The sequence below is a fragment of the Vombatus ursinus genome, unplaced genomic scaffold, assembly GCF_900497805.2.
Source record: "Vombatus ursinus unplaced genomic scaffold, bare-nosed wombat genome assembly UNPS02014826.1, whole genome shotgun sequence".
NCBI classification, from domain to species: domain Eukaryota; kingdom Metazoa; phylum Chordata; class Mammalia; order Diprotodontia; family Vombatidae; genus Vombatus; species Vombatus ursinus.
Genome location: NW_020954604.1, coordinates 12,263,673 through 12,279,608, shown reverse-complemented (window position 1 = coordinate 12,279,608; position 15,936 = coordinate 12,263,673). Strand labels below are relative to the sequence as shown.

Below are 15,936 nucleotides of genomic sequence, written 5' to 3'. Positions count from 1 at the left end.
GAAGCTGTGGGAAGTGAGAGGAACTAGGTTGGGAGCAGGGAAAGTGACCAGGAGGCTAATGAAATAGTATAGGCAAGATGTGACCCTTGGGGCCCCTTTATTCCCTGAAATTCTATGACTTTGGTGACCTTTTTTTTTTCACCAGAAAAACATTTAAGTATTAGAACAAACCCTGCAGAAAGAACCTCTGCCTGGGAACCAATGATGCAGTTCATTCCTAATGCTAATTGGTTCTCTCATCTCTGAGGTTGCCCCACAGTGGTGCAGACCAAAGAGTCTGTAAATTCTTAGTCTAGGATATATGAGGGGTAGTTCCCATGAAGTAAGGGTCATCCTGACTGTTATATCTCTCTGGGTCCCTTAGCTTCGTCTTGTCTTCAGGATGGTGTGTGTCTTACTCCCCACAGGCGCCTGTATACAAGTTCTGGCTATGACCCTGTTGGTTGTAAATTCCCACATGGTTGCAGGCAGACACACCCCAGGTAAGTACAGAGCAGCAACTCCCCAGAGAGCCCAGGTGGGGCCCATGGGGAGCACTCTTCTCTCTACACCAAGACCATGAGAAGGACTTGGGACTGGGTAGTCTTTGGACAGATGGGCAGTAGGTAAAATTTTTCAGGCTCCTCTTCCAAATAACTCCTCCTTAGACCCTTGCTTCCTTTCTCCCTTTTTCTCAGGGTTCAAGGACTTCTTAAACTGTCCCTCCCCTGGCCCTGACCCAATGAGCTGAGGGCTCCAGTAAGTTTAAAAATAATGATATCAAAAACTTACTATCTGTCAGGCACTGTGCTAATACTAAGGATAGATAGAAAGACAAAAGACAGTATCTGCTCTCAGGAAATCAGCTTAATGAGGGAGGCAGTATGCAAACAACTCTGTAGAAGCAAGATTTATACTGGATAAATGAGACATAATCAACAGAGAGAAGGCACCAACATAAAGCGGGATCAAGAAAGGTGGGGAAGGTGGAATTTGAGCTGATACTTGAAGTAAGCCAGGGAAATTAGGAGGCAGAGGTGAGGAGGAAGAGTGTTCTGAACAGGCGGACAACCAAAGACTGCCCAGAGTGGGGAGATGGAGTCATTTATGGGAGGAAGAACAGGGAGGCCAGTGTCACTGGATAGCTGAGTACTAGGGGCCTGAGAATATACAGTATAAGAAGGCTGAAAAAGTAAGAGGGGGCCAGATTGTGACAGGCCTAGAAGGTCAAGCAGAGAATTTTATATTTGATCTTGGGGGTGATAAGGAGTCCCTGGAGTTTATTGATTAGGGGGTGCCATGGTCAGAAATACCAAGGTCTCCCACCACTTTCTAAAATGTTCTGTCCTGTTAAACACCTTCACAGAGTCTAGATAAGCTGCTGGAAAGGTTTCATTATGTCTGTTATTGGGGGAGCAAGGGGTAGCCTTTCTTGAATTAATTTCCCAGATATGATTTCAAGTCCTTAAGAGAAGCTGGAGTTTGAGACCACCCTTGGTTTTCATGAATAACATCATGATAGAGTAGGAGAAGGCCTCCCCATCCATTCCTTGGAGGCAGGATAGAGACAGATACTGGGCTGGAGAGACCAAGGGAATTGACCCAAGATAGTTTTTCTCCTATCTTCATGATCCCTTGTTAATGAGATGAAAAAACAGAGGTGCAGACCCAATGCTACCCAATTCCCCACTCTTCTGGATCAGGAAATTTTGCACTCTCTACCTCCTCTAGTCTTTCATTGTCATCTCCAGTCTCCATAATGGTGCTGCTCTCCCTGAACCCTGGTTCTGGAGCAGTGGACCTCTATAATGACACAGAAGGAGCAGGAGATCTTTTGTCCTGAGCAGGGAGGGTGGGATGGGACACAATCCTCTTCCAGCAAGTGTAAATATTGTAGGGAAGCAGATAAAAGTCCCTCTGGTACTATCCATATTATTGCCCCTGCAGCCTGGCCTGACAACTGGCCTGGGCAATGACAGTCTCTTCAGGATTCTAACCTGCTCTAGAGCTGTCCTCCAGGAATCTGTCCCTCTTTTGAGCTTTGTCACCTGCACTGCCTCTGGGGGGAAGAGTATGTCATGTGTAACACCCATTCTCCAGGGCTGGGAAAGAGAGAAAGGATCTTCTAGAGACAGTCTGTTAGGGCCTGAGTAAGGGAAATCCAAGGGCAGTGGGATCTCCCAGTCCTAGCAGGGTGATGGCTGCTTAACCCAGCTGACAACTCAAAGAACAACCTGTTATCTGCTATGGGTGTACTAAGTAGGTGATGCCCCCATGTGGACAATCATCCAAACTACACCGTATTTAAATAGCCTCCCAGCTAGAAGTTAGTGAAACTTTTGTTAAGCTCTTACTATGTGCCAGGCACTGTGTTAACTGCAGGGGATACAAAGAAAGGTAAAAGTCCAAGGGGATGTCAACAGGAAAACAACTGTGTGCAAACAAGTTATATATAGGATAATTTGAAAATAACCAACAGAGGGAGGCACTAGAATTAAGGGGGAGTGGAAAAAGGCTTCCTGTAGCAGATGGGATTTTAGTTGGGACTTGAAGGAAGCCAGGGAAGCCATGAGTCAGGGATAAGGAGGGAGAGCATTCCAGACATGGGGGAGAGCCAGAGGAAATGCCCAGAGCTGAGATATAGAGTGTCTAGCAAGAGGGATAGCAGAGAAGCCAGTGTCACTGGATCACCAAGTACATGAAGGAAAGGGGAAAAGTCATGAATAAGGAGAATGAAAAGCAAGGGGGTCCAATAAGAGAAGGTCTTAGAAGGCCAAACAGGAATTTTAAATTTTATTCTGGAGGTGAGAGGGAGCCACTGGAGTTTATTGAGCAGGTGGGTGACGTGGTCAGATCTATGCTTTAGGAACATCCCTTTGACAGATGAATGGAGGATGGACTATAGTGGGGAGAGATTAGAGGCAGGTACACCCATCAGCAAGCTATTGTACTAGTGCAGGTGGAAGGTAGTGAGGGCCTGAATCAGAGCCATGGCAGGGTCAGAGGAGAAAATGTGGTATATTCAAGATGTTACAAAGGCAAAATTGCCAAGTTTTGGCAACAGATTAAATATGGGTGATGAGAGTGAGCACGACACTGAGATTGTGAGCCTAGGTGACTGGGAGGATGGTGGTACATCACCACAATAGGGAGAGAATACACATCTGTGGGGGAATGACCACAGAAAAGGGCAAGGATGAGGAGGAACTAAGACTTTGGTTTAGGCTCAGTTCTCATGTGGGCAAAAGTGGAAAAGAAGGCTAGAAAAGGAAATGGGGGTAGAGGTGGAAAAGGCCTTGATTTCTAGACTAAAGAAGTTGTTCTTTATCTAAACAGCAATGGAGAGTCATGGGGTGAGCTGAGTGTTTTAGAGAAGAGAAAATTTTAAACCACAGATAGCAGTTAGAAGGCCACTGCCGATGCTGAAGCTTGAGCCATCATGCCTGGCCTCTGGTGCTTGGCAGAGAGACATTTTGTAGACTTTCATCCTGGTAGGAAGGACTGAGCTGAGTAGGGCATTTAAAGACATGGAGATGAACTCAGGAATTATCAGCATAGATAGCTCACAGTGTCAAAGAAGTAAAGAGGGGTCAGAGGCTCCAGACATGTCCAAAATTCAGAAGCACAATGTCAGGAATTTGGTAAGATAAGGATCTAAAAGTGAGAAAATGTTAGAATGCATTTTCCCACTTTTAGATCCTGAATTCACCAAGAGAACAGGGAAATGTCTAAGAAACCAGGAGGCTAAAGACATTTGAGGTCCTTCCAAGGGGTCCAGATCCAGTCTGAATCACTTGAATTGGTGACCACATTGGTGTCATTCTGAGCCCCAATATCTGAGGCCAATCTTTTCCCCCTTCCCTCTAATCTCTTATTCTTCTGAATGAGCTTTATGGGTAATTCTCTCAAACTGTCTCCTTATCTGCACAAAATCCCAGGATTTGCAACTTAGAGATCATCTAGGCCAATTCTCTCATTTTACAGAGGAGGTTACTGAGGCTACCAAATTAGCGACTTAGCAAAGGTGACATAATTGTAATTACTAGGGTAATGTAGTTAGTATGGTAAGCTGCTATATTAGTGAGGGGGAGGATATTTGAGGATTAAAGGGTTTTAAATTAGGTGGTCATGGCATGGTTGGAAAAGCTGGAGCAGAGATGAGACAGTGGAGAGGAAACATCAGCAAGGTTTTCTGACTTGTCTGTGAGAGGTGAGGGAAAGAGAGATACCCAAATTATTCCAGATGTTCTATAGCTTTGTGTAAGGCAGAATGGCAGTGTCATTCTTAGAAATCAGGAAGTCAGGAGGAAGATTTAATATCAGAGACAAGATGACAACTTTTTGCATTTTTAGTTTGAGGTGCTTGGGAACAGCCAGGTAGAAATGTTTCATAGAGACATTTGACAAAGAGTTGGAAACTAAGTCCTCTTGATCAGGAGGTGGCATGTTTCACCATTAGTCCTCTGGAATTATGGTTGGTTATTATGGTGATCAGAGTTCCTCTGTCTTTCAAAGTTGTTTGCCTCCAAACTCATCCTGTCATCTTGCTTTCAAACCAAAAATTATGATTTGGAGGAAGTTCTGCTCTGAGGCCCTACTCTCTTGATTGATGACTAAACCCTCAGAGTTGTTGTCGTTCATACATTTCAGTCATGTTTGACTCTTTGTGACCTTATTTGGAGTTTTCTTGGCAAAGATACTGGAGTGGTTTGCATTTCTTTCTCCTGCTCAGATGAGGAAACTGAGGCAAACAGGTTTAAATGACTTGCCCAGAGTTACACAGCTAGGAAGTGTCTGAGCCTGGATTTCTACCCAGGTCTCTCCACTTCACTCACTGCTGAGGTCCCTGACTTTCAGAAAAAGTCCTGTCAGGCTTCTCTGCAGCAACTTCTCCACAACCCCCTTGCCAACTTCTTCATAGAGATGCACCTACCCTTTCCTCATAGTTCTTCCCCACTCCCCAAGGTAAAATCTGGATCCAAGAGATGTGACAAAATCTACTTTTCCATTGTTCCTGGATGAGCCACATTTATCTACTCCCCTGTGGTTACACTTACCACCTTCAGCCCAGTGTCCCTCCCTAGCCATGACTGCCCTGAGATTATAGAGGAAATGTATTATTAGAAAGAAAGTTGGATGGGTCGTATGGGTAACTTCAAAATATCCAAAGACCCACAGTTATTCCTCCAGCATGTAGGGGTAGGCCTTCTATAGAGTATCTATGGAAAAATCACAAAAGAGGAGCAATGGCTGGGTTATGCTCCATGCTGTTGGAGGGAAGACCCACTGGGATGAGATCACAGATGCATCAGAAAATCAAAGCAACTTCTACTGATATGGTCTCTCTTGTTACAAAATGCTGTCCATATACAATCCTTTCTGACCTTCACCACGAGTCTATGAAAAAGGCAATGTCATTTTTATTGTCTCCATTTTACAGATAAAGAAATTGGTTCAGACAGAAGTGATTAGCACAAGGTCTCAGAGTCATCAGCACAACTGGGATTGGAAGCTTGTATTCTGACTACAGAGACAGTGTGGTCCAATGCTGCCTCCTGGATATTTTAGGCCCAATGTCTCTAAGCTCTCTTAAACACATGTCCAAAACTGAGCTCATTGCTTTCCACCCAAACCATACCTCTTTCAGACTTTCCTATTCCTAATGAACATAATGCAATTCTTCTAGTCTCATGCTTCATGGCCTTGGTTTTATCATCAATCCCTCTCTCTCTCTCCTCCAACGGACTCACTGCCACAACGTCCCTTACATTTGGTGAGTGAAAGATGAAATGACCAAGGAAACAAAGGTTCAAGCTTCTGAACATAATCAATTTATTCAGAAATGTATGTCAATTACTCAACAAACCAGGACCAGACCTCCCCAGCTTATGGTTATGTATATATGTATATGCATATACACATATTCCAAAATTTGGTGGGAGACAGATTTTTATATGTTAAAAACAATTAATTAAATAAGGACAATGAATTTAAAAGGAACAATATAATATTAGGTAACTTGAATTCTAACTGGAGGAAGGATTAGAGACTTTCAAGTTGGGAAGGAAAATGCAAACAGGTGCAATTCCCTGAAATCAGAAAAGGAGATGTCCCCTTACCACCCCCCCCCAAGTGTTTGTGAACAATCAAAGGAACATGGAAACAATAACTGATAAGACAGATGGGTTGCTTAGGATGTACAATTGTGAGAAAACTCCTCGCCTCAATCTCTGCATCTGCCCTTGTTTCTGCTCAGCATAACCTTGGGCCTTAGTTAAGGGTCTCTAAGTATCAGGGAGAGGTGGTCCAGCTTCCCAGCTGTGCAGCACTAGGTTCAAACAATGAAATAAGGATTTCTCCCAATTCCCGCAACTGAATACAATTTTCTCACAAAACAGATATTGGACTCTGCCCACAATCAAATAGAAAGGGAACTAAGCTATCTCCACATCTGAGTCACAAGATGGAGTCAGTGTGGTTCACCCAATTCCCACAATTCAACACTTGCTGAACTAATCTCAATTTCCTCCTACATACAACCCTTTCTGCTCCTATGGTCACCATATGAGCAGACCCTCATCACTTCTCACCCAGATTATTATGATGGCCACCTAATTGCTCTCCCTGCCTCAAGTCTCTGTTCACTCCAGACTATCTTTCACACACCTAAAAATGTGTTTTTCTCTAAGAGTAAATCTGACTAAGTTACTCCTCTCCTCAATAGACAGCAGTGGATCCCTATTGCTTCTGTGATCAATTAGAACTTACTCTCTTTACACCTTCACAATCTGGCTGGAACCCTAACTTATATGACAATCCTCCTCTTTCTGTACTCTGTGATCTACCCAAACTTGCCTTTTCCTCACACATGGAACCATCTCCCATCTCTGGCCTGGACCTTTGCCCCAGCCATCCCCAGTTCCTGGAATACACTCCCCCTTTCCCTCTGCCTCATGGATCCTCTCTTCTTTCAAGGCCCAGCTCAAGCACCACTTTCTAGGTGAAGCCTTTCCTGATCCCCCCAAATGTCAGTGTCTTCCCTCCCTCCCTCCCTATCTTCTCCTCATGAGGATTCATGCTGTCTACACTTTTATGGACATTTGTCACTCCCATTTGAATGTAAAGCTAAAGATTTTTCCATTCTCTATATTTGTATTCCCAGTACCTAACATGGTGCCTAGCACACAGGAAGCACTTAATAAATGCTTGTTGATTGGCTGACTCTCTTTGGGGAAGTACAGCAGTGCACAGAGAAGGAAGGAGTGTTAAGTACAAAGAAAGCAAGGAATCTATGAGTTTGGGGTAGGGCAGAGGGCATGCCAGGCATGAAGGCTGTTCACAGGTGTGGAAGTGGGAGATGAAATGCTGCATTTGGGGAGCAACAAGTAGGCCAGTGTGACTGAAATATAAATCATGTGTGAGAAGGAATAATAGGAGATTCTGGAAAGGTAGGCTGGAGTCAGACTGAGGAGGGCTCTAAATGCCAAGGTTAGGGTTTTGAAATTTCTCCAAGGATCCATAGGGAGCCACCCACAGCTTCTTGAGGAGGTGACTTAAATGGTCAGATTTATGCTTTCTAAAAAATTATTTTGTCATTTGTGGGATGGATAGATAAATTATATCAATCAGTCAATAAGCATTAATTTAGTGCTTACTACATGCCAGGCATTGTGCTGAGTGCTAGTTTACATATAAAAACAAGTAATTTTCTGCCCTGGAGGAGCTTACCTTTTGGAGGAAGATGTAAGAACATGCCCAGGAGGGGTGACTGGGGGAGGGATACCTGGTCCAGCAGTCACAGGAATTGTGAGCAGAGCCATACATAGCATAGCAGATCATGCCCTTTTCAGTAACTAGGGTAATATTGATCTGATTGTTGCCCCCTGATCAAAGGGGAGAGAGGGGGTGTGACCTCTAGGTTATGGAAGTGTGTGGAGGGTCTGTCATCTGTCCAGGTCTCTAAAGAGGGGCTGGGGAGGGGGATACAAAGATATTCTGGAGGGATAAGGATCAGAGACTTGGTGAACTTGGATAAGGAGGATTTGTGATGGTTGTTGGATAAAATTTCCTGGGAGTGTTTGCACCAGGCTGGGTGCATCGAAGAGGCAGCTATGACAGACAGGACCGGTCTGGGAACCTGAAGGTCTGGGTTCTAGTCCTGCCTCCATTCCAGATTTGCAGTGTGACCTCGGAAAAGTCTCTTGACATTTCTGGGCCTCAGAGAGGGTGGGGCTGAGAATGCGCAGGAGGGGCAGCCGGATGTTGGCCTTGTTTTCTTTGGTCAGTCCCAGGTTGTGGTGAGTGATTCGAGGACGGGGGTGTCCGTCAGGGCTGATTTTCCCTCACCCCACCCCCACCAACCCTCACCCCATCTCCACCTCAGAGCACTTCACCGAGCATGCTAAGTCCGAGTCTCACTTTGAGAACGGGACGGAGCACATGAGGTTTGTGGATGGATACATCCACAACCTCGAGGAGTTTATGCGGTTTGACAGCCACGTGGGGGAGTACGTGGCGCTGACGGAGCTGGGATGTCCCAGTGCTGAGTATTATAACAGCCGCAAGGAGATTCTGGCAGACACTGGCGGCGGTGAACTGGTTCTGCAGGGTCTACTGCAAGGTGTCTGAGCTCTTCTCAGTGCACAAGAGCGGTGAGTGTGCGTCCCCGGGAGGAGACGGAGGGACCAAGGGAGCCAAGCAGGGACCCAGGGAGACAGAGAAGGGATCGTGAGAGGGGCATGGGTCATGGGGAGGGGGCAGAGCAGGGAGGGAAGAGAAGAGAAGGGGCTGGAAGGGAGCGCAGAGGGAGAGGATAGCGGGTGGAGGTAGTAATGGGAGGGGGACAGGTGGGGAGGAGAGAAGGGGTGTCACAGGAGCAGATGCGGAGACAGGGGCCCCCAAAACAGGGAAAAGATAAGGAAAAGAAGGGATGAAGGGAGGGGGAGATGATAGATTGGGAGAGAAGAGGAGATGGGACCAAGAGGGAAGGGAGATGGGGGGGTTATTAAGGACAAAGAGAGGGATGAAAGGGAAGGAAGAAGAATTGGGGAGGGGATTGAGATAGAAGGAAAAAGAAGGAAGGATGAGAGGGAGAGGAGGTAGAGAAGTGAGAGAGGAAGATAGGCAACAGAGATGATGGGATGGAATTAGGAGCAGAAAAACTGGAGATGAGTGAAGGGGACTGGGAGGGAAGAGAGAGGAGAAGAAAAGGAAGAATGAATGGGAGAGAACGAGGGTAGGAACACAGGGAAGGGGGAAGAAGTGCTGGAGAGGGAAGGGAAGAACCCTCTTATAGCAGCATGGATTTTGGTTCCTTGAGTCCGTTTTCCTCCGTCAAATTTAGGTGGGTTTTTTTTCTCTCTTCCAATTCTAGTGGGGATCAATTGCAATGGGAACAAGCTAAAAACCTTTCACCAATAAATAACTCACATTTATACAGTGATAAATGGTTAATAGGCAGCTAGGTAGCAGAATAGAAAGAGTGCCAAGCCTGCAGTCAGGAAGACTCATCTTCCTGAGTTCAAATCTAGTCTCAGACACTTAATAGCTGTGGGACACTGGTTGTCACTGTTTGCCTCAGTTTCCTTATCTGTAAAATGAGCTGGAGAAGAAAATGGCAAATCACTCCGATATCTTTGCCAAGAAAATCCCAAATAGAGTAATAAAGTGTTATACACAATTGAAAAACGAGAGAACAACAACAAAATAATTAATATTAAATCCTCCAAGTCTTGAGTGCCCAGGCTTCATGAACCTTTTTGAGTTGTAAATAAAAGTGTTCCTTTTTTTATCTCTAATCTAAGCTCAGAAGAGGCTTTCCAAGCTCTACTCTCTCTTGTCTCAACCACATTCTCTCTCTCCCTTCCCCCTCCCATCTTTCTCTGATAACACAAACTCTTACAACTGACGTCTCATCACTGAAAGTATCTTTCTCCAGAGACCCAGACATATTTCTGCTTCTCCCAGGACCCCTGGGCTTTGACTCAGGATGCTCAGGTTTCTATTTGGTCAAGATGTTACCCACAGGTGTCCTGATTCAGAATTTCTTCAAAAGACTGATAGCGTCTCCTGATATTATAAATCTCTCTTAAAATAGTTTATTACCTACACCTATGATCTACTTTTGGAAATAATCCATTGCAAAGTATTCATTTATATTGAGAAAACTCTCCTGCTAATTTCTTCCCATGTCTCTGAATCCTGATGAGCTGGGGCTGTGATGATTCAGCACCATGGACTCCTGGGCCTACTTCCTGCTAGTTCAGACTTCTAGTCTTACGGGGAGCTTAAATGTTTACTGTGATGCCATTTCTGGTTCTGGGGAGAAGAGGAGACCTGAAACTGTTTATGGATCAGGTGACAGAGGTAGGGGCTGCACTAGGAAGACTTGCTCTGGCTCCCTCACTCAAGATCTTTCTTTTTTCTTCCAGTTATGCCTGAGGTGATTGCGTATCCATCAAAGATGGCCCCCCTGGGACTCCACAACCTGCTTGTCTGCTCTGTCAGTGGTTTCTATCCTGGAAACATTAAGGTCAGGTGGTTCCTGAATGGGCAGGAGGAGACAGCAGGGATTGTGTCCACAGGCCTCATCAGCAATGGAGACTGGACCTACCAGATCCTTGTGATGCTGGAAATGACCCCCAAGCGTGGAGACATGTACACCTGCCAAGTGGAGCACTCCAGCCTTCAGAGACCTGCCATGTTGGGTTGGAGTGAGATAGAACTCCCTCACCCTCCAGTTCTAACATTGCTCAGGACATGGAGCTAGCTTTGAGATCCCCTCAGTGTGTGCCCTGTGCCTTGTTTTCTTCTGCCCTGGGCTAATACAAACTCTTTCCCCTCCACTTTTTCCCGACCCTTGAATGGCAATGCTGACCTAAGAGCTATGGAGACCTAGAACCTTGTCAGCCTCCTCACTGGCCCCAGCCCTGGGAGCTGGCCTCTTTATCAGACTCTGTGATCAGCCTATAGACCCCTTCCCCTGGGGTAGGGGGGCTATGCTTTGAGACAGATTGATGTCACTGTCCCTGGATGAGCTTTCAGTTCCTGAGTCCTGAAAAGTCCTTTGCACATCCACCCCTTCCTTTCTTAGACAGGATTTAGCCCCTTCTCAGGCTCCTCTCAGACCCATCTGCTCCCCACATGGGGCTGGCTCCTGGAGGAAAAGTTTTGATCCTTGGTGTCTTCTCCCCAGAAGCACAGTCTGAATCTGCCCAGAGTAAGATGCTGAGTGGAGTTGGGGGCCTCGTGCTGGGGCTGATCTTCTTTGGGGTTGGCCTCATTGTCCACAAGAGGAGTCAGAAAGGTGGGATACTCTGGAGAAAGCCCTATGGCCCCTCCCCTCCATGATCTCCTCCAGGAGAGAGGATATTTGATTGTGTCAGAAATCTGGCCCCAGGTCAGGGGTGAAGGGATGCTCTGGCTCTGGAGTCATGTTTTCCTTCCCTAGGAACTTGTAGAAGGTGGTGAAGGGGCCAGATCCCAGGGCTCAAAGGTCTTAGGGAATTTCATATTTACTAGGAGAGACAGACTGGGGAGGGGTCTGAGGTTCCAGGTTTAGACCCTCCCACATGCTTCTCTTTCTCTTCTCATCCACTCACACAATTGTAGAAGGATGGATAAAACATCTATTACATGTTTCCTCTGTGGTGTAAGGTATTGGGCTAAGTAGTGTTAGGAGCCACCTGTCCCACAGTGCTCAGAACCTTGGTACACTTTGCTTCTATGACTCTAGGATTTACAAGGATTTGTATGTCTGTCTCTCTTCCTTACTTTCCCAGGAAATCAAGGTTCTCAACCAAGAGGTAAGATACTTCTACCCAGGTAGCATCAGGGTTCTCATAGCTACAGTCTCTGCCCAGTGGACACTTAAGTTAAGAAGAGACTTGGGGCGCCTTAGTAGGAAGAAATGGTTCTACTTGGGGGTTCAGATATGACTGTTCTGTGTCCTCTGCAGGGCTCCTGAGCTGGTCCCTGAGGCTGTGTCCCCTGGAACTGTTGTGTCCCCTCAGTCTCCCTCCCATGTTTGGAGGCCCCTGCTTGTGCCCAGAGCTCCAAGAGATTAGTTCTACTGACTCCTTCCCTGGAATAGCTCCTTCCCTTTACCTTTGTCTCTGTCTCAACTCTTTAGCATTTCCCCAGCAGAGTTTCAAACGGCCCTTCCACTGTCCTATATTCCTGAACAGGGTTTTATCCATTTAATTCCTTGAGCCTCTACCCTAACAAATGAGAAGACTGAGAATTAAGTGGTGCTTGGTGACACAGAGACAAATTGGCGGGAGCAGAGGGAGGAAACTTCAGCACTGGGGATTTGTAGAGTCTGTCAAAGTGTGAAATGCCTCCAGAGGTACAGATTGCAATCCATCCACACCTTTTCATCCTGGTTGCCTCTTGTCCATTTCCTTCAATAATTTCTGCAGAAGTTGATTAACCAGCATGTAGACCTTCCTCTACATTTCTTGATATTACAGAGATACTGGTGCCTTAATGGATGGTCTGCCCAGAAATCCTTAGCTTTCCCTCTGTGATGGGCTCACCTCATTCTGGTGATACATCTCTCTAATGCCTTTCCTTCTGTCACTCCTACTCAGTTCTTCTTGGTGTACTGTAGCTTGTGCTTGCTTATCATGTGCCTCTCCATTGAACTTTTTTAAAAATTAAAGTTTTAATGATACATTTTGTGTTTGCATTTATTCATTGCTAAATATATACCCTACCCCATTGCCTTTTCTCATAATGAAATTTTTACTCAAAAATTCCATAACGACTCTCACATTGATCACATATATCCAACAGTATATGCAACAATACATACCCATAGTCTTCTCACTTCTTCCATGAAATGTTTATTTTCTCTTCTCTGTGGCCAAGCTTGGTAACTCTAATTCCATAACATTCAACATCATTCCCCCCCACTCCATTTTGTAGTATTGAGTATGTTTCTTTGATGGTTCTGCTCACACTCTTCTGTATCAGTTCATTTAAGTCTTTCTATGTTTCCCTGAATTGTTCATTTTCATTCTTTCTTCTGTTACAACACAATTCCATTTCATTTATGTGCCACAATTTGCTTAGCCCTTTCTCAGTTGATGGGCATCTGCTTTGTTTCTACTTCTTTACTACCACAAAGTGTTGCAATGAATGTTTTGATAGATATGTGTGTCTGAGATTTTTTTCCTTATCTTTAACAACCTTGGCATATATATTAAGCTGTGGGATCTCAGGATCAAAAGGTATGGAGATGTTAACACTTTTGAGCATAATTCCAAATTGTTTTTCATGATTGTTGTACCAGTTCACAGCTCCACAAATAGGCATCAATCTACCTGTCTTTGTGTATTCCTTCCTACATTGACCATTTTCATGTGTATCACCTTGGAAGATTTGCTGGAGAAGAGGGGAAACCTTGGAGTTGTTTTAATTTCCATTTCTCTCATTGTAAGTGATTTGGAGCAAACTTGAGAACTATTAATTTCCTTTGACCACTTATCTACTGGCGAAGACTCTTGGACTTAGAGATTTGTGTTCATTCCTTACATGTCTTGGTTAATGGACTTTTATCAGAGACAATTAAGGCAAAGACATTCTCCCTCATCAACAATTATTCTAGCTGTTGATGTTGTCATGCAAAGGCTTCTCAATTTTCGGTAATCAAAACTGTTTTCTCCTCTGGGTTTCTTCAAATTCTGATTTAGTTAACAATTCTCCCCATTGGCCACAGTTATGAAATCTACTTCCAAGCATTTCCTGGAACTTTGGTAGAAGTTTGTTAGCTTTTTATTAGTGACAATTACTGAGTCCTATCTAAGATTCCCCCTGTGTTAGTGCTATTTGAGGTAAGTAGAAGGAAATTGTTAAAAAATCATCACACCATTTACCCAAAATGCTCAGGAGGAAATGCTTTCTAAATGAGTGATTTTTTTTGAGGTCAGTTCATTGCCATGCAAGGGGTAGGGATGCCCAGAATTCGCCTTTACTTAATGAGGTTTACTGGAGATCGTTCTTGACCAGCAGAAGTGTCAGCATGGGTGAAAATGAGGATGCTGGGGCAATTGTTCTCCATCCAAGTTGGGCTCTTCTCCCTCTTTGAAGAGTACAGAAGCCTGTCAGTGTGAGAGCAGTAAATGGGAGCTGGGGAGATGTGGCAGCTCCCTAAAGGGCTGGTAGGGGATGACACACCCAAGATTGCCCAGCTACTTTTCCTTTTTGGACAGAAACAATATCATCTCTGAGCAATGTTTCAGTTTTCAGATTCCCATAGATTCTAATCCATTGGAATGTTTATCTTTTTTATCTCCACCAATGAATATTTGGAAGGATGCAGACATTTGTTATTATTCCTAGCATCTAGGCTGCCAAACTCCTTTATTTGGCTCAGTATGAATCTTATCTATGAAATCATCATTTTTGGAAACAAAGATCTCAAAAATTTAGAGATGTAAGGTAAAGCAGAAGAAAACAATAAATCACGCAGGGAAGTAAGAAACTAAATGATTGTTAGGAGCACGTGAATCCCAAGAGAGTTCTCTTTAATCTATAAGTAACCTGTCCATTTCCAAGAAAATTGCCCTTTGTGCATGTTCTTTGATGAGAAAGCAATAAACCATGGATTCAAGGAATTCATTGTTTTCTTTGCTGCATTTTCTAGCAATCAATGCCATTTGATTATCTATTATAGATCTAGAGTTGGAAGAGACCTCCGAGGCCATCTAGGCTAAACATGTCATTTTATAGAGGAGGAAGATGAGACAAGATTAGTCAAATCAATAAGTAAACATTGATTAAGTGCCTTTTGTGTGCCAGGCACTGTGGTTAAGTGCTGAGGATACAAAGAAAGGCAGAAAACAATCCTTGCTTTGAAGGAGTTCTCTTTCTAAAAGTCAAATGGGATTTTATTTTTGTTCCTGTAGGTAATAGAGGGCTACTGGAGTTTATTGAATAGGATAATAACATGGTCATATTTATACTTTGTTTTTTTAAATAGTATTTTATTTTATTCTGATTACATGTAAAGACAATTGTCAATGTTTTTTGAATTTATTTATTTATTTATTTTTAGTTTTCAACATTCATTTCCACAAATTTGAGTTTCAATTTTTCTCCTATCTCTCCCCTCTCCTTACCGCAATATGGCATGCATTCTGCATACCCCTTCCCCCAATCTGCCCTCTATTCTATCATCCCCCTCCACTTCTCTTATCCTTCTCCCCTTCTATTTTCCTATAGGGCAGGAGAGATTTCTGTACCACATTGTCTGTATATCTTATTTCCCAATTGTATGTAAAAACAATTAACACTCATTTTTTAAACTTTGGGTTCCAAATTTTCTCTGTTCCTCCCTCCCCACCCACTTTCATTGAGAGGGCAAGCAATTCCATATAGGTTATACATGTGTAGTCATCATGCTGTGAAAAAATAAGTATATTTCCCTTCTTCCTATCCCACCCCCCCACACATTCTATTCTCTCTTTTGACCCTGTCCCTTCTCAGAAGTGTTTGCTTCTGATTATCCCCTCCTCTAACCTGCCCCCCCTCCCGTTATCCACCCCCCCCCATCCTCTTCTCTCCTATTTTCCTGTGGGGTAAGATAGATTTCCGTACCAAATTGGGTGTGTATGTTATTCCCTCCTTAAGCCAAATCCAATGAGAGTAAGATTCACTCATTCCCTCTCACCTTCCCCCTCTTCCCCTCCAGTGTAAAAGCTTTTTCTTGCCTCTTTTATGTAAGACAATTTGCCCCATTCTACCTCTTCCTTTCTCTTCCTCCCAGTACAAGCCATTCTCACCTCTTGATTTTATTTTTTAAATATCATCCCTTCATATTCAACTCATCCTATGCCCTCTGTCTAGATGGATAGATAGATAGATAGGTAGGTAGGTAGATAGATAGGTAGGTAGGTAGATAGGTAGGTAGATAGATAGATAGATAGATAGATAGATAGATAGATAGATAGATAG

At 44.2% G+C, this 15,936-nt stretch overlaps 1 protein-coding gene across 1 annotated transcript; it reads left to right on the top strand.

Moving 5' to 3' along the window:
• The first annotated feature begins 382 nt into the window (after positions 1 to 382).
• On the top strand, positions 383 to 12,070 carry LOC114025047 (HLA class II histocompatibility antigen, DRB1-13 beta chain-like). The gene is given in 7 exon segments (XM_027838367.1): positions 383 to 482; positions 8,363 to 8,561; positions 8,563 to 8,630; positions 10,410 to 10,691; positions 11,174 to 11,284; positions 11,760 to 11,783; positions 11,991 to 12,070. Coding segments are annotated over 7 exon segments (864 nt in total).
• The last annotated feature ends 3,866 nt before the right edge of the window (positions 12,071 to 15,936 follow it).